General features: G+C 35.5%; 1 protein-coding gene across 1 annotated transcript; it reads left to right on the top strand.

Moving 5' to 3' along the window:
• The first annotated feature begins 24671 nt into the window (after positions 1–24671).
• On the top strand, positions 24672–25253 carry LOC145666111 (uncharacterized). Its single transcript, XM_081733201.1, has one exon. The coding sequence runs from the start codon at positions 24672–24674 to the stop codon at positions 25251–25253; it is 582 nt and encodes a 193-aa protein (XP_081589327.1).
• Positions 25254–25475: the final 222 nt, after the last annotated feature.

Consider the following 25475-nt stretch of genomic DNA (forward strand, 5'->3'; position numbering starts at 1 on the left):
TACGTATATACATATCCATATACGTATATGTATGTCATACGTGTGTGTTGTTTTAAAACGCTCACTTACCACCTAAGAATGCTGGATTTTTTTTTTTCATGCGAATGGTATCGTTTGGGAAGTTTCTTATTCCGAAGAGAATGAGGTACGAACCATGATCCTAGAAATAAATACTGATGATGCAGTAGCTGTTCGACTGAAAGTCTAAAATTTACCTTCAATATCCCAAAATCCCTAAGCTGTTAAACTCAAAAATCAACATCAAGGTAAATGTGTTGCAAATATTACAAGAGAAACCCCGAACTCTCCAGCAACACCTTTGTCAAGTACCATTTAGATAGTCAGGTAGAGCTTTCTTTAAACGTGCTTTTTGGGTAGTTTATTGTTTTAATTTATTTATTGTGAAAACTTGCGTGCTTTTCATGTGACTAATTGTGAACTGAAATGATTGAATAAACACCGACAAAATGCGAATCCCTACAAATAGAAGTGTTTGAGCGAAATGGACCTGTGGTCTTTCGGGTCGCTCTTGGGGGTCGCGATGTTCCAGTGGTAGAGCGTTCACCTCTGGTGCTTGGGGTCCCTGGTTCGATCCCAACTCGCCTCGTGTGGACTTTGTGGTGGACAAACACCGTGCCCGTGGGTTTTCTCGGGGCTCTCCCCTTTCCTCCCACTTTCTTCATTCCGCCATTTCACTCATCTTTCGTCATCACCATCTCCTTTAGCCTAACCGGCATAATCGTGGGACGTAAAACTTAAAGATTTCATTTCATTTCATTTTCTCAATCCAGCTCTAGTTGCGACATGAATTACATGGATTTGGAGCATGATCTTGAAGGTTTAAAGTGGCGGCACCTAAGGTAATAGATACATTTTCATATTAATTTCGTCTACAAAAGCAAATATTGGTTATCAGATTCAAGTTGCTATAGTTGTGGCTTTCTAACAATTTTCTTTACGTCGTGTGTTGCGTAGTTTGACCTATTGTTTGTTTATAAAATTCTATGAATATGAAAACCATTGGCATACAGAACACTTTTTTTTTTTTTCATTTCACATATTGAAGGCAAGTCTGTATGATATTTGGATCATAGATTTTAGTAAAATATTGGCAAATTTTGGAATTATTGCCAACTATTTTTAATCTCTTCCTCAAGATCTAACATTTGATATTTGACACGTGTGGAATGTATTAGTTTTCATTATATTTCTTATATTTTTTAAACTTTCTATTCATGAGTGTTTCTGAAGTCAACATTTCTCAATGTAGGATGTAGTACATGTAACGTCAACCTGACTAGTTTAATCGGTTACTATGCTAAGAGTTCCAAAAGACCCATTTTTCTGCGTTGGTGGAAGTAAATGAGATTTTCATACTATGTTTTAGATTACTTATGTTTGTTAAGTAAGAAATCTCGAAAATTAAAGCTACTAGAGCGTGTGTACATGTTTTAAAGCTTTGACATCCACTGCTATACAAAGACGTATAAAAGATATTTTCTGTATAAAATAACATATATATATAGCCGGCATATTTTTTTAATACTTTTTATAGTTCATATTCGAGTAGATGTGTTAATTTCTACATATATTTACACGGATATAATAATAAAAGCCTTTCAATTTCTTACGAAGTTACACTTAACAATTTTAAGATACGACATATGTATAATTTAAGTTACCCAAAAGGCTATGAAACGAATTACATATGTAAGAAAGGTATTATTGCATGTGTAGTGTTTGTCAATTCTAGTCGTCTTTGCAAGATAAAACACAATTTACAATCTCCTTGATTCTATAATTCTCTATATTTTTCCATTTCTTTTGGAGAGAATCATTGAAAGAAATGGAGTCATGAAATATTTGTCTTCCATTCGTCACAATTACAGACAATTATCGGCCGTTAGGCCTTTAAAAAACAAGGTCCATTAAAAAAAAATGCTTAGGAATCGAAGAAAAGTGTAGAGGCGCTTAACAAAGCGAATAAGAAAGAAAAGGAAGACATTGAAATCAAATGAAGAATGATTCTAACGTGTGCTTCACATTTGGGCGTTGGAAATTTACTCACTTCGATTCTTTCTTTTCCCAAGATTTCTTTTCTCCTTTCTGACCTGTCCGTCCGAATTCTTTTTTTTTTTTTTTTTTATTCTTTTAAGCACACTTTTCCGTTTCTTTGTACCTCAAATTTTCGGGTCGCTGACCGTTTGTCTCAGTCGATCAGAAGACAGAGGTTTTCTTGTTGGAAGAAAGACGAAAGAAAAAAGCAAGAGAGAGAGAAAGAAAGAAAGAAAGAGAGAGAGAGAAAGAGAAGAGGTTGAAGTAGGGGTAGAGGAGATTTCCTTCGTGCGGAAGAAATAATTAGCTATCCTTCCCAATGGAGGTTAGTTGAGGTCGCTTGTTCGATCCCTCGTGGGTTGTGTAACTGACAGAAAAGAAATAGTTCTTAGGGGCGGCTGGTCAAAAAACTGCTGTGTGCTTCAGAAGAGGAGGAAAAGCGAGAAAACAGAAAGAATAAAAAAAGAGAAGTTCAGAGAAAAAGTACAAGAAAAAAATGTGAATAAAGAAAATTAAGCACAAAAGTGCATGTATCGTTCGTGTTAAATAAAATGTTTTTATTTGCTTTAGCATACTTTGAGAACTGCTGTATGTGCAGAAACTGAAGAAAAATAAACTTTTTTCTTTGTATCATTTAACCCTTTAACGCGTCATTTTTCCTATCAGACTGGATTTTTTAAAATATGGAGTGGTTTTGGTGTAGGAAACACGGGACGTTTAAAAAAGATTAATGGAAATAATATGGGGTCTATGGGATATTTTATGGTGTTTGCTTATAGGGTCTATGCAAAGTTGTGCATTGACATCTGCAAACTACACTGAAACAAGGTAGAACCAATAAAACGCGGCAAATGTCAGCGTACTTGCACTTTTGCACTCATTACACTTACGAGCAAAGAAAGCTAAACAATGACAATATGGCGTAACTCCGCGTGCAACAAGTAAGACATAGAGTCCAACGCTGGCTTACTATGATATCTTGCGGGAAATTCAGAACTTCATTAGTGAAAGGGCATCTTAGCTGATACGCAAAGCTGCTTTTCTATGCCCGAACTAGATACTACTAGTAGATACCACATAGATACGAATTCAATATCAAAGTAAACTTTGCATATATGCAAAGCTGAGCGCTAAACTTTGATGAATTCTGATTTGAGGGGAAATGGCGTATAAAATTATGATTATCGTTACACAAATTAGAAATTTCGTTAACTACAGAAAAAAATTCGTGAAACTATTAAAATTAGAAAATTGTAAAGAGGCGTATCTGGTGATGTAGTGGTTAAAACGCGAGTCTTTGGTTACGTGGTCCAAGTTTGATTCCCGATGGAAAACCATTGAACGTTTGGATTCCACCTTAAACAAATGTCTACGTCTCATGTAGTCTCCATGCAAACAAGGTGGCAAAACTTCAATAAACATTTAAGAAAAAAAAGACAAAAACTTCAGGAAGCTCAACTTAAATTGTATTCGATCTCTAGCATGGGCTTTCATATGGGGGAAGGGAAAGAGTTGACGAATTCCTCGTTATTAACACTCCCAGTTATTTTACTTTCAAACAAGTTGCCGTGTCATTTGTAATCCACGTGAAGTAATTTGAGATACAGAGTTGCCCAAAGTAGGTATACGGTCTCGTACTGTTCGGTTTATGACATTTTATAACATTTATTTCTTATTATCCATATAGGTATTGATTTAGTTTCTTCCTTATTTGTTCTTAATTTACCTTAAGCTCGGAACAAGCCAAAGCAAGTAAATTCATTATCTTAATAAATTAAAATGTCATACTTGATCGATGCTGGTCTGTATACCTACTTTTGGGCCACCCTGTATTTTCTCATTTAATATTCAAACCGTAAGTTGTAATAGTTTTCCACCATTTCTGGTTTTAATAGAGATATTAGAGTTGATATGTAATATATTCTTGGTACGCTTAATTGATTGCAGTATACTACTTCTCATTATATGTTACCAGTTTTACTCTATAAAGATAAAAAATCAAAACCGGAAGTGGTTTATTTCCATCACTTTCGGTTTCAATAACGAGTTAAGGATGGAGCTTAAATGTATTTTTGAGTCGCTTAATCGATTGCAGGAAACCCTTATCGCTCTCTATTCCCGTTTTACTCTGTAGTGTAGTATTAAAACCGGAAGTGGTTGATTTCTATCACTTCCTTGTTTTAATGTCGTCTTCACTAACTTGATTCCTAACTGTTGCCCTCTGTATCCTGGCCAAATTGCTGCTGATGTATTACGTAGTTCTTGGCATTTCGTATCTTCTGGACGGAGAGACACAGCGACAGAAAGGGTTAACATACAAATGTGTTTTGGAAAACCTGTGACAAACATCTTGGCCTGTGACAAACATCTTGGCATTTCAGCTAAACGAATAAAACGCAAGCTCTGACGCGATGTTACCGAACGCTAAGGGGTGTGGCTATGGCTAAGCAGACAAACTACAGCGCGATCAGGTGGCAGAGGATAGACGTGGATGTGTACAAAATAAACGTGGAAATACCGCTTGACTCTCATTTGCTAGGAGCATTTAAAGGGAACTTAGAGTGACGCCTTCAAATGCCAAGATGTTTGTCACGCCGTTTAATTTAAAGTTGAATTGAAAATACATGAGTAAAATAACTACTTCATTACTTATGTTTATTGAGAATCTGCAGCTGTTCGGACTGCTTCAATTCTAGTTTATGAAAATCAACACGAAAAAGTCTGAAACAAATTGTATTATTTGTCAAGGACATAAACGTACAGTTTGTGAGTCTGGCATTCCTGGACTGACTAGAGAACATGAAAATCAAATTAGTCAATGCTTCAGTTTTGAGAGGAGATGCAATCAAAGTCTGGAATACATTACGTAAGAGGGCGAAAGTAGTTGATACGAAGTCAAGGTGAAGTGATCATGGTTTAATGGTCAAGGCATTCGTTTAAAAGTCTCAAGGACCATAGTTCGAATCTACTTAATGTGCCAGTTGACGTTTTGTTTTATTTTTTAGGATTCTTCATTTTCCAAAGTTTTAATATTTTACTCTAAAGTAAGGTGGTAGAAATACCATTGTCGTTGATGATGTAATTTTCATGGTGATAACTAAGTTTATATTGTCATGAAAACCGAAATGTTTACTTAGGGAATAAAAATAAGGAGGTACTCAATTATTGCCAACCCTGCTTCAATCCCAGCTCGCGCCATGTGGAGTTTGTGGTGGACAAACACCGTGCTCGTGGGTTTTCTCGGGGTTCTCCCGTTTCCACCCACTTTGTTCATTCCACCATTTCATTCATTTCCCATCATCACCGTCTCCTTTAGCCTAACCAGCACAAACGTGGGACGTAAAACTCAAAGATTTCATTTCATTTTCAATTATTGCCAAGAAGTATCTGTAGTTACGTCATTCCTATTATTTGCACAATATCTTTCAAAATATTAATTCTAAGAAGTAATAACACATAGCATGCCTCGTCTGTATGGCTATCAAAATTTGACAGTAGCTCAGAGTGATGAAATTGTGGTTTGTGCGTTACAAGCTCCAGAATGCATATCAAATCGCCAGAACATTTGCTTGTGACTCACATGTTCGCAATAATTTACATCGACGCCATGCTGATGCAGTTAAATGGACCAAACCTTTGCCAAATCATGTAGATGTAGGGCAACAATTGCAGTTCAGGATGAAGAGCTCATAGAAGACGTCAAGAACAGTCCAATTCAACAAACACCCGTCTTGCGGAACATGACGGTAGAGTATCCCTGTTCCCACAAAACCTCACGGCAAAGACTAAAGGCAGCCTGCCTGAGCAACCAAGATTTTACTCACAATGACGTACAAGGCAAGATGAGTAGAATGGGCACAGCGGAACATTGAACTCTCAAAGGCATATTGGATGGACTATGTTGAATAATAAGAAGGCATTCCTGTCCAATCAGCGAGGAAGAATCATCCTTTATAAGACACGAAGAACAAACTATGTAGCTCAACATGTAATGCAGACAGAGCATACCGAATGAATTGCAGCACAATTATAGGGTTCTATATGCCAGCCGCTGGCCCAGGAGAAGTGATTTAAGCGCCGGGGCGAATGCTTAGCCAGGTTAGATTGATGTCCTGAAGAACAATTTGCTACCATCTCCTCGTCTAGATTTTCCAAATCAAGAGGAGCTTTTGTTGATGAACAACATTAGTGGTGTCCATACGTTCAGATATACTCAGGCGTGGGAACAAAAGCACTCAAAACTCATCTTCATAAACTAGTCTTCACCGTTTCTTAATCTGAACCCAATTGAATATCTATGGGGTTTCATGGTACAAAATGGTAATAATGGGGAAACATAGAAACCATTTGCTTCTAGAAGCCCTTATCCTAGACCAATGGCAGTACAATCGCAATAATCTAGGTCAATATTCCAATTCTCTCGCCTGCGTTATGTTGTCCTTGACATGTTTTACGCAATAGTAGCTTAATAGCAGTTCGAATATACTAATATATTCCACAATTGTAATCAGATATACACTCTAGAACATAGATTCCATAGCAATCTAGATATACTGGCCATTTGTAAGAGTTTTAGTCCTATACTTAGTAGAATATGCTGCCTTTCACCCAATGATTTTACTGTAAATAATCTAACTTTCCACACTTTCATTACTTCCCTAATGGCAAACATAATGTTGTAATGTGGTTTCCTGTACAAACTATAGTGTTTATTCTTGCAACAGCACAACATTCAAATTTATGAAATGTATTTAACATATCCTAAGGGTCTTCACTACAGCGAAATTAAACTATAAGTAATTTTAGAGTTTTTCTGTAATATCTTCAAACAAATAAAAATATTCAAAAAGCAGAAACGTAGTGAAGTAGAAAATACGATTTGGCGTGTGATACCTTTACCACAATTCACCTATCTGCTTTTGATATACCGCTATTTACAGAACCCGTAAAAATGCTAAATCTATCTACAGGAGCAAATCGAAATCAGATAGATGAGTTGTGATAACGGTATCACATGCAAAATCGTATTGTCTAGTTCACTAGGTTTCTGCTTTTCGAATATTTTTATTTGCGTTGAAGGTATTACAGAAAAACTCTAAAATTAGCGGTAGTTTAATTTCACTGTAGTGAAGACCCGTAAGTTCAAAAGCTTTCTCCGATATGTAAACGCTATTATTTTGCCAACTACTTCTCAGCAATACCCCTCATACGTTAATGTAACGTATAAAGAAATGAACTGAAGAAATTAACTCTGTTTGACTACGGCATTTGAGTTTCAGTGAGACTGAAAGCTGTCTATATTTTTGTAATTCACTATAGAAATAGTTCAATGTAAATGTAGCTTTAAGAAAGTGGTTATGGTTACTGCGCTGGTCTACAAAGTTGAAGATTAAGGTTCTGTTCCGTTGTAAGTTTGCTTTTACTTTCTTATTAAGGGAGACACGGTGGTTCAGTGGTAGAGCGCTTATCTTTGATGCCTGGGGTTCCTGGTTCGCTCTTCGGTCAAGTAAGTTTGAAGTAGACAATATCGTGTCCGTGGATTTTCGCGGGGTATTCACCTTTCCTCCTACATTCTCATTCCCCAATTCTTACCTCATCATTCACTTGCCTTAATTATTCGATTCCCTTAACCTAATAGGCATAATCACTGGACGTTAAAATAAAAGATGTCACTTCTTATTCAAATGTATCACAAGTTTGCTTCTATTTCTTACTTCATTCCACGAATAGACGTGGCCAAGAACATCTCCAAACAACCCTTTATAGCAGCTTAAGGAAGAAATTATCTGTTCAGTTAGGCTTCAGATGCGACATTTAGGAGGACAGGAGGGGGCAATTGCCTCCCCCAAGAGTGAGGAATACATATAAGTTAATCGATTGTCTGCTAATATACTATAGTACGGAAGGTATAACGTCGTTTGTTTCCCGCGAAAAGTTGTAGTGACGTTTATGGGGACTGGCCAGCTTGGTCACTCGTGGCTCGCTGAGCGCAGTAGACGGTTGGTGGGATTGGCTACCCTCTTACCACACCCCCAGTACCGAGCAGATATAAGCGCGGGAAGCCAACAACGTTATACCTTCTGGACTATAGTACAAAACGTGACAGTCTTATGTCGGTGGTGCTCTTGCCTCCTCAAGCAAAGTGTGAAATAACGCCTCTGTTAGACTTTGATGCTATGTTGCCACATCCAGGATCACAAATAGAAGGGTGCCCTAACGAACTAACTCATGTATTTGTTTCGAATCGAAATTGTAATTTTTTTGTTTTTTATTCTCTGTTTCAAGAAAATAATTCTTATAAGAAAAGAAACCGATCTGGAATTTTGGTCTAGAATGTTCTGTCATCAGCAGGTGGTGTAACTTATGCACTACGCAACCAATTTATTATCAAGAGGGACAAAGAAATAGTCACGCTATTATATGTTACTATTTGCGCTATCGTTTGCTTGCTTGACTCTGAGAGATGATAACTACTACTACTGCTAGTAGTATTAATAATAATAATAATAATAACACCAAGAATTCTATCATTAGTGGCTAGAAGTAACATGATTCTATATGTAACACGCTCCTAAACTAAATTCTTCGTGTTCAAGTAGGAGCTGTTCTTCAATACTGACTATCTACTAAACCTTGCAACATACTTTCCCCATTACTTTCAGTGAAGTCTTTCAGAATACAATTTCTTCTTAATTCATACTATAACGTCACTACAACTGTTTTTAAAATCTATTTTCCCTTCCCTACTATTCTTAAAATTTCCTCCTAACAAGCCCAGTTTATTTTCTTCTTTCTTTTTCCTCCTACAGCTGCATTTAAATTTACCTATAAAACTTGTATTCGCTTCACGTTGCTTTGTAATTGAATACCTGTTTCAGTTTCGTACACATATTTTTGTTTTTAATATTTATTTATTTATTTCATTTATTTCATAAGAACAACACAACAGGCTTAATGCCCAGTTATAGTGTCGTATACATAATTATTTAACATACACTATTATACATATATTATATACATATACAACTATACGTCGTCTAATTCTACAAAAATTATTATCCGACAATTCCTTTTAATTTGTTTTCTAACATACTAAATACATCTACTGCATGAAATCTAATCATTTCATTATATAAAGCACACATTTTTCACCTAGGAGACTTGTGCAATATGTTAGTTCTTGCTTTTCTACAATAGAATGACCCAGTATTTGCTGTTCTAGTCTTACCTGTTGGGTCACGTAATGATACTTCTGAAACTAATTCTGGACAATCAATTTTATGGTTTATTAATTTATGTAAGAACATCAAATCAAAAACCCATCTCCTTTTTTCTAATGTTTGAAAAATAAAATTCGTTACTAACTCTTCATAGGGGACCTACTTCAGGTAGAAACCAGTTTTCTTGTTAGCAAGCATTTTTAAGAATTTAAACTGTATATTTTCTATTGCATCAGAGTATTTAGTGACATTTGGTGTCCAAACAGTACAACAGTATTCTGATTTTGACCTCACATACGAAAAATATAACCGTATAAATGTTGGTTCTTTGTAGAAATCCTTTCCTATCCTGTAAATTAAACGTAGGTTTCTGTATGCAGTACGCGTTATCGCGTCAATGTGTTGAGTAAAGGTTAATTTGCTATCAAATATAACTCCTAGGTCGTTGATAGTATCTGGGGTAGACAAGGAAGTGTCACTTATTGTATAGGTAAAGTTAATGGCATTTTCTTTTCTCGTGAAAAATATAAATTTACATTTGGATACATTCAAGACTAATTTGTTCTTATCACACATTTATTTGAACTCTCTCTAGATAATGTTGAAGTTTCACGTATCATCAATTGAACTTACTTTGGAGTATAATTTGAAATCGTCGGAAAAAGAAGAACTTGAGAAGTTTTAATACACAGAGGAATATCATTAATAACAAGAAGAAACAACAGGGGACCTAGATTAGATCCTTCAGAGACTCCCAATAGAGTATTAAACTTTTCAGTAACAAGTCCTATGTATGGAACATATAGTTTTCGGTTATGGAAGTATGATATACTCCATTGCTCCATTGCTTGTTTCGAAAAATTTGAGATCCCACTTTTAGTAGCAAGACATCATGATCAATGACGTCAAATGCCTTACTAAAATCAGTATAAACGACATCTACTTGAACGCCGATATCTAATTCTGTTGCTATAAAATTTGTTAAAATAGATAAGTTTGTCGAAGTAGATCTATTACGTAAGAAGCCGTGTTGATAAGTTGAAAGAACAAGTTCTACATGATTTAAGGTGGATCACTACCCGGAAGTCAGTACATATTTCAGCTCATTCCCTTAACTACTGCGAAATGAAACGTTACATATTATAAATATTGTACTATAAGATAAAGTTATGTTTCAGCTAGAACACAAGACACTGATTCGTTTGGTTGTGTCTTTTGATATCGAGAAAGGGAGCAAATAAAAGAAAATATTTGATTCGTTTTACAATGAGCACACAAGATGGCACTTGCTGTTAGATCTTACTTGAAGTCCTCAATTTTATGAAATATTTATTTGTGCGTGTAAAGTATTTTAAAGTAACGATCTTATTACAAAATAGATATATTGTTTGACCGTATTTCGTGTTATTTTTCACATTTTATTTAAATATTATTTTACATTTAAGGAAATATATTTTGAGAAGAAACATGAACAGAACACCATAGTGCGTTGTTGTCAAATTTGTACGTTTAATTTCTAGATTCTAGAATTGCAGTTCGAGAAACGGAACTTAGCTGTGAATTGAGGTAAGGGTCGAAAACTAATTTCTACAGTAAGTGTCCAAGCAGAATATCATGATTACTCCCTTTATTATCTGGCACCAGTAAGCACTCGACACTACCTGGCAACGCCGCACTATTCAAGCAGCTTCTAGCATAGTATCGAGAACACCTAGTGATCCACCTTAAAATACGCGCATACATTATACTTTCAAGAATTTCGGCAAAGAGCAACAGAATAGCAATTGACCTGAAAATTTATATTTCTCTCTTGTTTCCAGATTTTGGTAATGAACAAACTAAACTCCCTTTCCATTTATCTGGGAAAGTGTTTGTTGTAATAGAAATATTAAATATAATGCGAAGTGGGTATTTAAATATATCACTGCAACCTTTCACAACATAAGGAGGATCACAAGATGCTTTTGGTTTCAACGTTCGTATAACATTTTCTATTTCTTTGAGTTTTATTTCATCTAATTGAAAGTTGTCTCATATATTACATTCGGTTCGATTAGCAAGCAGAGAGCCAACCGTCAAGCGGTTACATTGTTGTACACTGAATGAAAATAATGTGCAAATGCCTGTGCTATTTCATTGACATGTTGGATATCATGACCATTGTATTTAAGGGAGTTTGATGACAAATGCTGTGTTTTGCGTTTAATAAAGCTCCAGATCTGGCTTGAGTCTTTTGCGATAGAGTATTCTGAGTATAAAATAAAAGTTGTGTAGGCTAATTTTGTCAGATTTTATTTCTCTAGGTAGTATTTCAAATTGATCGCGATAATAAAGTGCATTTATTGATCCCTTTTTCCACTTGTTATGGTGGTACGTCTTGAATTATATTTTCCTAATTATATTATAAGTAAACCAACATATGGATAACTTCCGCTGATATGTCTTTTGGTTGGAACGCATACAAAAAATATGTTGTTAATCATTTGATAGAAGTTTGTTAATGCAATATTTACATCATCCGATTGCGAAAGTAAATCCCAGTTTACTTTAGAGAGTTCTATGCACATCTTTTGGAAATCTGCTTTTCTAACATTAAAACCGGATTCTTTAACTTATTTCTTATGTTTCTGGAGATGTTTCAATGGGAATGAGATAAGTAAAGCTGGGTGATGCCTGTCTTCATTAGTAACAAGAGAACACTCTTTTATTGCAGAAACGTCATTAAGATTTGAGAGTACTAAGTCTAATATTCGACTATTACTATTTTGAATGTCATTATGGGATATTAAGTCGTACAGGAACATGAAGTTATTTAAGTCTTTACATTTATTTGTCGAAAATAGGAGGTCAAAATTAGAACATGTTATTTGATTTATATTAAAGTTCTCCATGCAAAGAACGGTGCTTACTATTGGAACATTGCTCTGAATAATTCATAAAACAATTCATATGTCGTTACAGTTGTATTCAGAGGAATGTATACTGCACAAATAAACATCTTTAGTGAGTGACTGGAAAGCTTGACAATTACAGATTCAAAATTTAGATCACAAGAGTTTATATAGGAGAGTCATGAAATATTTGATTAGCTGTTTTTCAAAACTCTTTGTACCACGAACTACAAATAAGCTTTTCTTCATCAAAATGTTTTTTCACCACTCCTATTGTTATTTATATACGCTGTTTTAATACTTCAAAGATACTGAGAAACTAATCACTTGCCTTAATATAACCTCTTCAACTTTCATAATATGCAAACATTGTATATCAGCACACGGAAAACTACAAAAGAATACATCACTTAAGGAAAGTTAATAAATGTACAACTCATATTATGCACAAATATTATAGGAAAATTAACTTAATACTGTTTTAAGTTCTAGCAATTTAGTGGCAAAGCTAGAAATCAAATTTGAAAATGATACAGAAATAATTCACTGACATTTCACTTCAGTCGATTGCGCATAAAACCACATAATTTCTTTTTAACCTTACCAGCTATTGTCACTGAAGACATGTCTGTAGAGTAAATGGTCAACATCATTAATTTTCCGTCATTAAGAACGATACATGTAGCAAATATCATAAAACAATTTCTCATTCAATGTCAACTTTCAACTAATGACGGAGTCACCTGTGTCCTATACATAAATGATTTTCACATATTAGGAAATGTTGACATTTTGTGAATCCAGTTGATCTAGATCTAAGCAAGTGGAAGTGCGTATGTTCATATGTATGTGAAAGCATTAGTGGGTCACTGTGTTGTATATGTGAGTGAATGTTTCTGTATGTATGTGTGTGTGTGTGAGTTGGAATTGACTTTTGTTGTCTCTGATGGATGTGTTTGATTGATTTATGTGATGGACCTTTCTAGGGGAATGTCAGTCGAGAACAAGCATCGATTGGCCACCGTTCAAGAGTCATGTACACACACACACACACACACACACACACACACACACACACACACACACACACACACACACACACACACACACACACACACACACACACACAATGTACTGTACAGTGAGCAGATGGTGCGGTGATGACATCAGTTCCAGACCGCATTAAGTAACTCATTTGATGTGCGACTGACCCACTATTGCTTCATAGAATATGCTACCATTTGAATTCCCTCAATATAGCTGATACTTCGTTGATGCAAAATTAAATACCTAATTTGCCAATTGATTTTACAAATAAATTGGATTTACGAAATTGCAATGCATTACGTTTCAGTATGATTGTTTATTTTTTTGATTGCAGATATTATATTTCGTTTCTCTTTTATGTACCAAATCATAAATAACGCTTGACTAAAATAGCATATACAAGAAACAGCTATACTTTAGTGCAGGGATGCAAATAAGCAAATACAGTTTACTAGCCTAAGAAAAAAAAAACTACTAGTCCACATCCCACAATAGAAATCATTTACTTACCTTCGGTATGATATTAAATACTTGCCCGCATCGATGAATCACTCGCCCCGGGCGAGTGGTTATTTGCATCCCTGCTTCAGTGAGAACAGAAATAGGAAAATACATGTTATTAGCTTGGAATTTAACTATTTCTAACGATAGTAGAAACGATTTTTGTAGAAAGTGTTATATTAAATAGACTTTTTCGACCAAGTGTCATGACACACAGGTGTTGCGCAGTGGGTATGCGACGAAATTTTAAAAATAAATTGTATGCCATCCATCACGCTTATAAAAATAAGAATGAAATAATTCAATTTAACGTCCCATGATTATATCCTTTAGGTTAAAAGAGATTATGATTAAAGCAAGTGAATGGTGTTGAAACAATCGGTGGAATGAAAAACTCGGAGAAAAGGGGAGTGCACTGAGAAAACCCACGGACAGGAAGTTGTCCATCATAAACTTACATGGCCGGGGATCGAATCAGGGGCCCCACGCACAAGAGGCAGGCACTCTAGTACTTAGCCACTGTGTCTCCGTATAAACACCTAAACAGAGCGATTGAAATATACCGAAGAAATAACACAAGCTGAAGAAAAGAAAAAGTACACGAAAATGTAAGCTCTAGATTAGGATAGGTAAGGAAGCAAAGCTACGTCAAACAATCAAAAGATTGTTGACCCCAGAAGAAAAAGAAGAAGAAGGTGAAGCTTTTAAGTTAAAATCAATTTTGTAATAGATTGTATCAGTTAACGCCTGCAATGGCAGCAACAATTTCCAATTATAATCTAACCTAAATAACTAAGTTATCGCAATGTAGAAAGTGATCAGTGAAGTGTGTTGCGATGTTGTAAGCTTTCAGTATTATGTGTCTCAGTCAAAAATGTTGGAAAGCACTGCATTAAAGATATACACAGACAATAATCTATATGAACGGCAAAGTATATTACTTTTTTTAATTTTGCAAAAATGAACAAAAATGTTAACTCGTGTAAGAATTTATTTTAGATATTTTATTCCAGAAATCTGAAGCAATTAATGTACTTCTATAGATTTATTTTACGAGGATATTTCCAAAATATTTCGACCTAACATAGAAATATCGAGCTACTACACTGAGAAAAATGCATTCTGCAGACAGCGGTATACCTAGTATTGTACAAATATACGGAATCCTCTTGCTTACTACAGAAATCAGTACGGAGCACACGTTATCCGTATGCTACATAGGCACGGATGTTTGATATCTAACAGTCTTCCTTATATTACATACATTTATGTATGTTACCCTCGTCAGCTATATGTTATGTACGTACATTTGTATGTGAGATCCTGACCGCCTCTATTGTTTTATACGGAAAGTACTTACAGATGGAACACTTATACAGAAAGTACGTATTATAAAACATACGTTTTCAGTTACACGTTTGCTGTACGGTAAGTCCAAAAACTACAGGATTTACAAATGTAACATACGATTTTAAGAACGCCACCTACGTTTTTTCTCAGTGTAGTAATAAACCGCTTACTATATACAGCGCCATCTATGGAGGAAATAATGTATCAGTTTCAGCTGTCTAGCTATATCAGTTCATTGGAGACAGTCATTTCAATTATTTGTTGTGTGTAGAGCTTACATAGTGCATGACAATGCTCCGATCTTCGCTGTTGTTGCGAAGGCTACAATACTAAATCTGGCATGTAGACTGGTACTTTATTTCTGCCATAGATGGCACTATATGCCATGAACTGCTTATTATCAGAAGTTATATCATTAACACTAGAAGCACGGAAATTTTGAACCCCCTAGAAGCACGAAGCAGTCAAATTGACTGCTTTCCGTTTCTGACTAAATAAGAAACTAATGCTGTCACAGGATGACTGTATTTTGTGACTTTCTTATTGAGACACATCTACAAGTAACCCTATCAAGCAAATTATTTATTTTATAATGTTTATTTATAAATATTACGCACATCAAATATGTAACATCAAAATGTTTATGAATAAAATAAAATCAAAATGAAGTTTAATATCATCGATTTTAAAATAATAAAAATAACTAAAGATTACTGTCAACTCTTAGATAATAAACGTTTATTGTAAAATAATATTTTCTATGTTATTTCTCGAAAATATATCCTTATGAGGAGGCCATTACAGTGTCACTTTCACTTGGAGCAGATAATTCGCTTTCGGATCTCTGCAGTACACTATCCACGAACGTACTTTCGACATTTGAAACATATGTCTGCTGTTTTGTAGTTTTTGACAATCGTACTTGACATAGTGTATCTGGAGATAGGGAAGTTCCTTCCACACGCAAGCGAATACAGTCACTGTCATTAGTGACATTGACCATCATCTCTTTGGCCAAACGTTGGGAATATTGTAGCCAACTGATTTTCTTTCCAGTAGATTCTTCATATACTATCCACGAAGTCAAGCATGTAAAATCAACCAAGTTGAGAAGAACGTACATTGGCCACCGTCTACACGCACATCGCACTGTGTATTTCTTTACCATTTGATCCACGATGTCTGCACCAAACTTTATCTGACTGTAATATGTTATAGTTTTGGGTCATTTTCTTAGGTGTTGCGGAAATGGATACTTACTTATGCATGGAACTCAAGACACACATACTTTTGATCCGCTTTCATTTGTAGACAGTTAATATATTACCACTCTGGTCATGGTAAACATCACAGTGATATAGGTCTTTGTCTTTTGAGGTTGCAAAACCTTTAGAAAGCTCTCTTCTGTTATGTTTTATTGACCTAACTAAACTATTACATTTAGCCCTAAAAGATTCAGCTAGTTTCCTTGTCGTGAAGAAGTTATCACATGTAACACTTATTCCCTTTTAGTGAATGGATTTATCATACTATACACTACAAATTCACTTAACTGTGTCCCAGCAGGACATTCCAACTCCTTGCCCAGATATGGAAAGTCTTTTAGTACATACTTTGAATGCACGTCGGCAAGTAATCAGAATTAGATGCGAAGTTTATCGGATTTATTTGGCATTTATTGATGAAATCGACATCTGACTTTCATGGAATAGAGTTGCTTGTCAACGATGACTTCATGCGGTTTCTAACATTTTGTGCACTTCTCAGTAAATGCATCCAAAAGTTCTGACGCGAGTGTGAATTTGTCCATTTGAAGTCCTGCAGATTTTGTTCCCTTTTCATCAAATTTGAAGTACCGTTCTGTTTTACAGAACCTTTCCCTATTAGTTGTTTACCTATAAGTTAGTGACCCGGTTGTTTTTTTTCACAAGACCCTAATGGACATTGCTGAGCACTATTAGCACCTCAGTAAATAAAGCCCAAATAACATTGTAGTTCTGAAAGAGTTGAAGTCCATGTTGTTGAGTTCAGTTGCCTATACGCTTCAGCTTTAGTGCACTTTAGTATATGCCTCCTCATTGGCTCATCAAATAGTAAACGAAAAGCACTACTACATTCTTGTTCAGACACTCGCTTCTTGTCAAAATTTATCGTTCTGGAGCTTCGCGAAAAATATTCTGCTTACATATACGACAAACGTCACCTTGTCCCAAATCCAATTTTGTCCACATTGTTCCATCTGGAGCAATAAAACTATCGCCACTATTGTCGTTGTATTCTCCATCATCGTTCCTTTTCTTCATCACTTGAATATAAAATGTTCTCTTTAGGTTCAAAACCACTCAAGTTTCCATCCCCTTCACTAGAATCCTGCAAATTTTCATTCTTTTCTTCAGACTCAATTTCTAAGAGATTATGTATTTCTTGAGGTCTCATCGTAAAATGTCACATGTCACCTCAACTAACTATACGTACTCACTATTGGCCATATGTATCTGAACTAATTTGTTTGTCTACAATAACACACTACGTGATATCTTGCAAGACAGTGAAAAACAACATACTGTGAAGTTGTTAGAGAAAACAATAAGTTTTTTGTGTCTCAAATTCCAATCAATAAAAGTTTTAATTTTTCTTTTTTACAGAAATAAGAAATGTGTAATGTTGCCACTTGCAAATCACAAACAGAAACACTAATTTTCCATACTCTTTATGAGGCAGTCAAAATGACTGCTTCGTGCTTCTAGGTATAACTGACATTAGCGCCCCTGTGAAAGGGGCCATAAACTTATTGTTAATATTATCAACAAGTGGACACAAAAATATTAAAAGTCAACGAATTTCAGGGCCTTAGCGAAAACATTACAGAAGTGATAAGAAATTATATTTCTTGAAGCAGTCAAAATGACTGCTTCGTGCTTCTAGTGTTAATGAAGTTGGATACCGCATAATTCTTAACACAGGCGACACCGAGTTTCATCCTATCTTATACAAAGAATAATTATGGCTGTGCAAAGAGGGAACGTAGCAGCGATGCTAGGAACTCTCCCTCCGGGAAAAGCTTTGGATGAAATCTTCCTTTTGTAATCACTCTTCTCTCACCAAACTCTCGCAGTTGCTATTAGACGAAGAATCAACCATTTTCATATATTTAAAATATTTAAAATGTAAGTTGCCCTAGGATCGTTCCTTGTGGCATTCACTTCGAAAGTTTCCAATTTTGGACAGTATATTTTGTTACATAAATAGCTACATTCCTCAAGCTTACATAGCAGAATTTTGTGATATATTGTATCAAGTAATAAATCCTTCTTACCTATAAAAAAATCAGAAGTGTCACGCCAGAAACTAGGAAATATCCTTACATGTCATCATATGACACACTTGTTGAATATCTATCTCCATTTTGTAGTAAATATTCTTTCTTAAATTCTTATAATTACAAACGATAATAATAGCTCACCTTCATGACATTTTTCCTGCAATTCTTTCCGAAATATTCAGTTTTAATGTATTAATTAATTTAGTAATTTATTTATTTAACGGTCTTTCATATACAGCCTGCGATTCCAATTTACACTGAAATCGTTAACAATGGACAAGAAAAATAACTGGACAGGAAGTAAAACAGAGATAAATTATATTTAAAGGTATCATCCTGTCGTTGATCTGGTACATAGGAGAAAATTCAGTTAGGATGGCCATTCACCAGGTTCAAAGTCAAGACATCCAAATTGCAAAGAAAGCATACTAACCATTAATCCATTCTAGCTCGGTTCCCAAATTTCTTTCTCTTCGCTAAGCTAACTAGTCCTACCATAGCACTAGTGATTAGTATAACTTTCATTATGTTTTTCTGATATGGTGGTTTTGAATTGATAAATGTCAATATTATTAGAGTTTAACAAAAAAAGTGTGCAAACAAGAGACATTACCCACATACCGATGGGCCTCGTTAGAAAGAGACAGTGACGGAAGGTTTGAATCTAATGCAAGTTTCTTAGGGTTTTGCAAAACTAAGGCAATAGCTGTTAAACTATAACTTCAATTATAGAAGAAATATCAACTATCTATGTCAAAAGTACGAAGGCAATGCTTCGATGGTACTGGCAATATGACCGCAATGTGTAAATTTAATTATGAAGAGAACTCCTTCGTGGCTAAGCGGTTAGCGTACTCGCCTTTGGCGTGGGAGACGCCCGGGTTCGATTCCCGGTTTGAGTTCATGAGGTTCGGATTCTACGTTAATCAGTAGGTCCACGTCTTATATAGCCTCGCTGCTGAAAGGGACGCTAAACTGAAAATCAGATCAGATCAGGTTAATTATGAAGAATAGTGCTGTCGTATCAGTCAATGCAGTGGATTAATGAATTTGCCAATATGTTCAGTTGGTCTCCCAAAGCAAATGCTAAATTTCATCATATTCTGGTACAAATCGCATGTGGTTCTTTGACAAACATTTAGAAGATACGTCCTCTGTGTCCAACTCAGTGGTGTATAGTAAATATCAAATTGAAGAAGATATAAACAAATAGATACATAATACGGTAAACTCTGGACAAGTTGGTTGAAGATAATTACGAGAAAGTTAGTGGTTTACTTCAGAATTTCGAAAATGGAGCTATTTATCTTGGCTACATTACTAATCTCGAATTGCTATCCTATCTTGAATTGCTGAATAAAACATTCCAAGGAAAGACTGTTACCCTCAGGACTTCTAAAACCTGTGGAATTGATCTCAAGTGGCAATAGTGACTTGCGTTCTAAAGAAAAGTTGTCTGAGGTATTTGAGAATCGCGAAAAAAGAAATAAAGAACCTCGTCTTCTTCCAGTAACCTTTCCAAGTCTAAAAACCACCGAAAATACTTACAGGATTCCAATCTCTTCAGGCATTTAAATCTACAGAACACTACTATAGAAGACATTACTGCCCAATAATTAGCGAAACTTTTTCGGATTAAAGAATAAATTCCATCAGCTAGGAATTAAGCAAGCTCTAGTGATGGGAAAGTGTGTTACTAACGGGAGAGAAATGCGGGGATTCAAAGTTATAACCGGAAATTGACATATCATCTTTAGATTTAGATTTTGTTTCATTTGAGCTAAGCATCCCTTTCAGCACTTACGCCATATGAAACTGGGATCTATAGCTAAATGTTAGATTGGAACCACGTGAACTTTAGATTCAGAATTGAAATTGTTTCTGAAGAATAAAAACATCGTCACACGCAGTAATTACTTTCCTTGCGTATGTCTCAGTGTTGCCACGGTCCTAGCCCTGAAGTGGGCTGAAAAATAGTATCAAATTAAAACAGAAAGGGCTGAATTCTTTATTTTATACCAGTGCAATACATGGCTCTATAAGACAAAACTAAAAGATGTAAAATTCTAGAACACTCCCTCCCCCTCTTCCAAGAGTCAAATCGAGAAAGTGTTCTTTTTAAAAATTACTTTTTAAAAACATCCAAGTAGGAGAATCCCGAACAACCGTTGAAGTAGATGAAACTTTTCTCACACGTAGGAAGTATAACAGCGGCCGCAAATTAAAAGGGAAAACAATTATCTTCGGTATATATTATAAGAAAACCAAACGCGCCTCTATTACAAAGTGATCAATAAACAAAATCTACCATGATTAATACATGTAGATAACGAGGAACAAATCAACCATCTCCGAGTTCGTGTGTAAACAGTACGTTATCATAAAATATTAAAATATAATTTATTGCACCTCATTCTCGCTTATTTCACGGCCGAAGGAAGATAATAGATTATAAGATGAATATAAGATAGGTAAACTGACATTTGTAAAAAATGTAGAACTCGTCCAGGGTCTAGAACCTTCCCTAAAAGACATCACAAGAAAGGGATATTGAAAAAGTATTACTGACACTTTTGCAAATGTGACAAATATTTATTAAATGGTGCTGAATTGGGTAGAATTGTACCAACTCTTTCACAAAAGGAGCTGAAAAGCCAGCGTGGTACCAACAGGGCTGAATTTGGTACATTTGGTAGATGAACGACAAAAAGGGTTGAATTTGGTACAATTGTACCAAGTGTGGCAGCCCTGGTGAGTCTTGAAGAAAGAAATTTAGTTTCAAATGTGAAGACCTTTCTTTGACTGTTGTTGGTTTTCACCGAATTCAAACTATGAAACAAAAAGGTGTTTCAGTACCCTTCGCCACTTGAAAATATGTTTGCCTTCTACTATGGTCAGAAAATATTAAATCATGTGGCAGTTTGTTATGCCCATCAAAATCTTTTAGACAATACGCATATTGAGAACAACCAAGTGGCTGCAAGTTTGGCATTGGCTACTGAGAAATGATAGTGCCGCTTTGTCTTTCGGTAAGTTAATTGATCCTTTTGAATTGAATGTTATTTTGACATGAATAAAATGTTTTACTTTTCAGGTAAAATATCCAAATTTATAGAGTTTCTGTGGTAGGGCTTGAAATATACAGGGTGGTCATGCAACAATGACGGAAAATTTGGGAGATGAATCTACAGGTAAAAGCAAGCAAAAAATGTCATATGAACATTGGGTGAATGCGGCTTTGTTTGGCTGCTAAAGGCCTCTGAAATGTCGCCTACTGAGGCGGGAATTTGCAATATCGCAAGAACGGAGAGAAATAGAAATATCGGGTCAAAAGATATCAAAGGAAACCCATCCTAAGAACCCAATTATGCGTAAGTGATGGCGAAATAGTGGCGGCGCCAGAGGGGGCATAAAGAAAGTGAATGAAACGTGAAGAAAAGTGAACAATTTACACTGAAAATTGTAGCAGGGGATGTTACATGGAACATGCAGCAACAAATGTTAATGAACAAAGGCAATAATGGCTACGGTGTAGAGACACCATTGGAGGCGGAATGTAGGAATACAATATCTTTGTAACGGAGAGAAATAGGAATGTCGGGTCAAAAGATATCAAAAGAAACCCCATCCGAAGAATCCAATTATGCACACGCAATGCGGAACAGTAGCGGCGTATGAGAGCTACAAACTGTTAAACACTCTTAGTGATGAAACGTACAGATCGTACAAAATACATATGGAAGATGAGACCCAATGTACTGTAAAAACAAGAGGTATTGTACTTACCTGATCAACATAATGCTGCCCTACAGAAGGTATTAAATATGCCCTCCTTGTTCTTCGAGACAGATAGTTACACGATGGCGTAAGGATACCCTGACTGGTGCAATAACACTAGTGTTTACCGTAGTGTGGCAAATGCAACTCATACACGCTGGCGAAGATCTTCAATGTTATACACGGGCCGTGTATGCACGAGACTTTTCACATAACCCCACAAGAAAAATCTAGGGTATTCAGGTCGGGTGAACATGGGAACCGTGCTTGTCTGATACCACGATCTATCCATCTGCGTGGAAATATTTCGTTCAAGAACAGTGTTACATGAATTGGCAGGGACGCCATCATGCATAAACTACATACACTGTTGTGTTCTCAGTGGCACGTCTTCAAGCAGAATAGGTAAGCCCTGGGTGAAAATTGGAGATACGATATTGCTTGCGTTCAATCGCTGTGGGAAGAAGTGTTGTCCCACAACGTTGTCATCAATAATACCAGCCCACACATGCGATTGGACATGCTGATCATGCTTCGTCTTCAATTGCACGCGGGTAGTTGGGTGCCTGTCGATGGTCATTGTGAACATTTGTGATACCATCCGGTATGAATGCCTCATCCGAGAACAACATTTGCGCTAGAACTTTTCTCCGCAACTTGAAGAAAAAAAAAAGAAGAACTAATAAATACACAACAAGCTTTTGGACGAGCAGAGATATTATGGGAACAACAAAGAAACATATATAGGGATAAAATCGAAGAATTAACAGACAAACAGAAGACCGACACAGACATAGTTATACATGAAATACAAACGCTAACCAAAAAGATTGAAGAAAGGCATGAAAGAACAGAAAAACGGAAACCGACGACAAACAACAACTATGGACTGACGTAATTAAAAAAAAGAAAACCTACTGAAAAAGAACTGAAGATACAGGAAATGCAAGCAAAAACAAAACCGGCATTGATAATAAAACCGAATCAAGGAGAGACATCAAAGCAAACAGCGGAAAGATTAACAGGAATTATTGATCCACGAAAAGAGAAATTAAAGATAACTGGTTTAAGAACTACCAGAGATATGGTAGTACTTGAAACCGCAACGAAAGAAGACATTAGGAAAATAATGGCTAAAGAAGAAATAAGAAAAAACTTCAAGTGCGAAGAAACTAAGAAGAAAAACCCGCTGATGATCATATATGGGGTACCGTCTGAATTAAAGGATGAAGAACTACTCCAAGATTTTATCGAACAAAATTTCGATGAAAACGAGATGGAAGAAGCCAAAAAGAGTAAAGCAAGGTTTCGAGCAGGAAAGAAACAAGAGAAACGATGCCACTTGGTGATAGAAGTTGAACCGAAGATAAGGAAACTGTTAGTGGAAAAAGAAAAAGTCTACATCGATTATGAGGCACATAGAATAAAAGATTTCCTGGTCGTTCCTCAATGTTTTATTTGCCAAGAATTCGGTCACGTTACGAAATATTGCGACAATAAGGAAAAAGTGAGATGCAGATATTGTGGCTCATTGCAACATAAAAGCGACGAATGTGAAGACAAAGGAAAAAAGATATGTATACCATGTAAACTAAGACACAAAGTATGTCAAAACCCACAAACGGAAGAATGTGTCTCATACAAAGTAGCTAGAGAAAGGATAATTTCTAAAATAAACTATGGAGAGTAAAAAGAAAGAATTAGTAAACACAAAGAGAAAAAGCCCAAGTAAGAAACGTAGGGACAAACAAAGATTGGAAAATTTTCTAGAAAGAAAAAGACAACTACTTAAAGAAAAGAGAGATAAAGAAACACAAACATATGATACAAAAGAAAATGAAAAATTGAAAATAAAAACTGTAGAAAACGAAATGGGGAAGTTAACAAAAAACGACAAGGAAAAAGGAGAACTAGAAACACTTCTAGAAAATAGAAAAAAGAACAGGAAAAAGAAATTTAACGAAGAGAATTATAAATGTATGCAACAGACCCCGAACATTAATGAATCATTTGTCCACGGTGAAGAAAAATATCTTTTCCCAATTCAAGAAGAACATATACAACAAATCCAAGATCTGGAAGTTTCAAGTACAGAAAATACTCCAGTAAAACCAATAAATGAAGAAATCTTAATAAATAATGTACAATTATACGAAAATATAAACCATATGTATAGGCTAGCAAAATTGGAAGAAAAACAAATCCTAATGACTGCACTAAGACAGATAGTAAGAGATATTCATATAAATGGAAGAACTATAACATTTCCAACTTTGGAGGAAGCCGATAGAATTGAACTACGAATTTATGATCTCCCAGCAAACGGATGGGAGTTACTTGATCTAGTGGATGAGGTTTTTGAGAGACGAGGGATATACTGGACGCTAGAAAATGTTTACAAACAACTGGTGCGTGCGCATGGTAGAGTATACTTCGACCCAACGAAATCAGGAACGGATGCCTACATATATACGAGATATGGATAAAAATCAGACGTATTTGAAAATTATGCAAAATAACGCACAAGGAAGTAAAATAGCCACAATAGAACTTAGAAGACTAATAGAAATTCAAAAGATTGATATCGTAGCAATACAAGAACCATATTTACTAAAAGGGAAATTAACAACCTTTCCAGCAAGCTCAAAAATAATGTACGGAGGACAGGAATCTAAAACAGTTATAGTTTTCATGAATAGAGAAATTGAAGTACTTAAACTAACCCAATATAGTAACAACTGGATAACAACAGCTGAAGTTAAGTGTGGAAACATGAAATTCTGGCTAATAAATGCGTATTTCCAATACAGCTTAGAAACACGTGACTTCATAGACAAAATTCAAGAGATAATATGGCAGAGGAATAATACGGAAATATTAATCCTTGCCGATACAAATGCAAAATCAATCTTATGGGGTGCCCCGGAAACAGATGATAGAGGAGAAATAGTTGAAGATTTTGTAATGCAAAACGGACTTGTAATCTCAAACATAGGAAACAGACCAACTTTTGTAGGGAATAGAGGCAGCTCTCATATTGATGTGACATGCGGAACATTTGAAATAACAAGTAGGATTGAAAATTGGTAGATTGGAGATAAACTCACTCTCAGCGACCACGAAATAATACTATTTGATATGAAAATTGAAAAAAATGGAAAAGAACAAAACAAATTTAATATAGCTAAGACAAATTGGATTACTTTCAAGAACAAATTAAATCTACCCCAAATAAATGAAGATGAAAACTTAACCGAAATAATCAACGAAATTGAACAAGCAACAAAAAAAGCTTTAAAAGAGGCTACTCCG

Source organism: Thermobia domestica, chromosome 12 (genome assembly GCF_964235325.1).
Source record: "Thermobia domestica chromosome 12, izTheDome1.hap1.1, whole genome shotgun sequence".
Taxonomy (NCBI): domain Eukaryota; kingdom Metazoa; phylum Arthropoda; class Insecta; order Zygentoma; family Lepismatidae; genus Thermobia; species Thermobia domestica.

Bases quoted from the DNA above. Each gene is read 5' to 3' on its own strand.
- LOC145666111 (XM_081733201.1), top strand. From the start codon at position 24,672: ATGCAAAATAACGCACAAGGAAGTAAAATAGCCACAATAGAACTTAGA.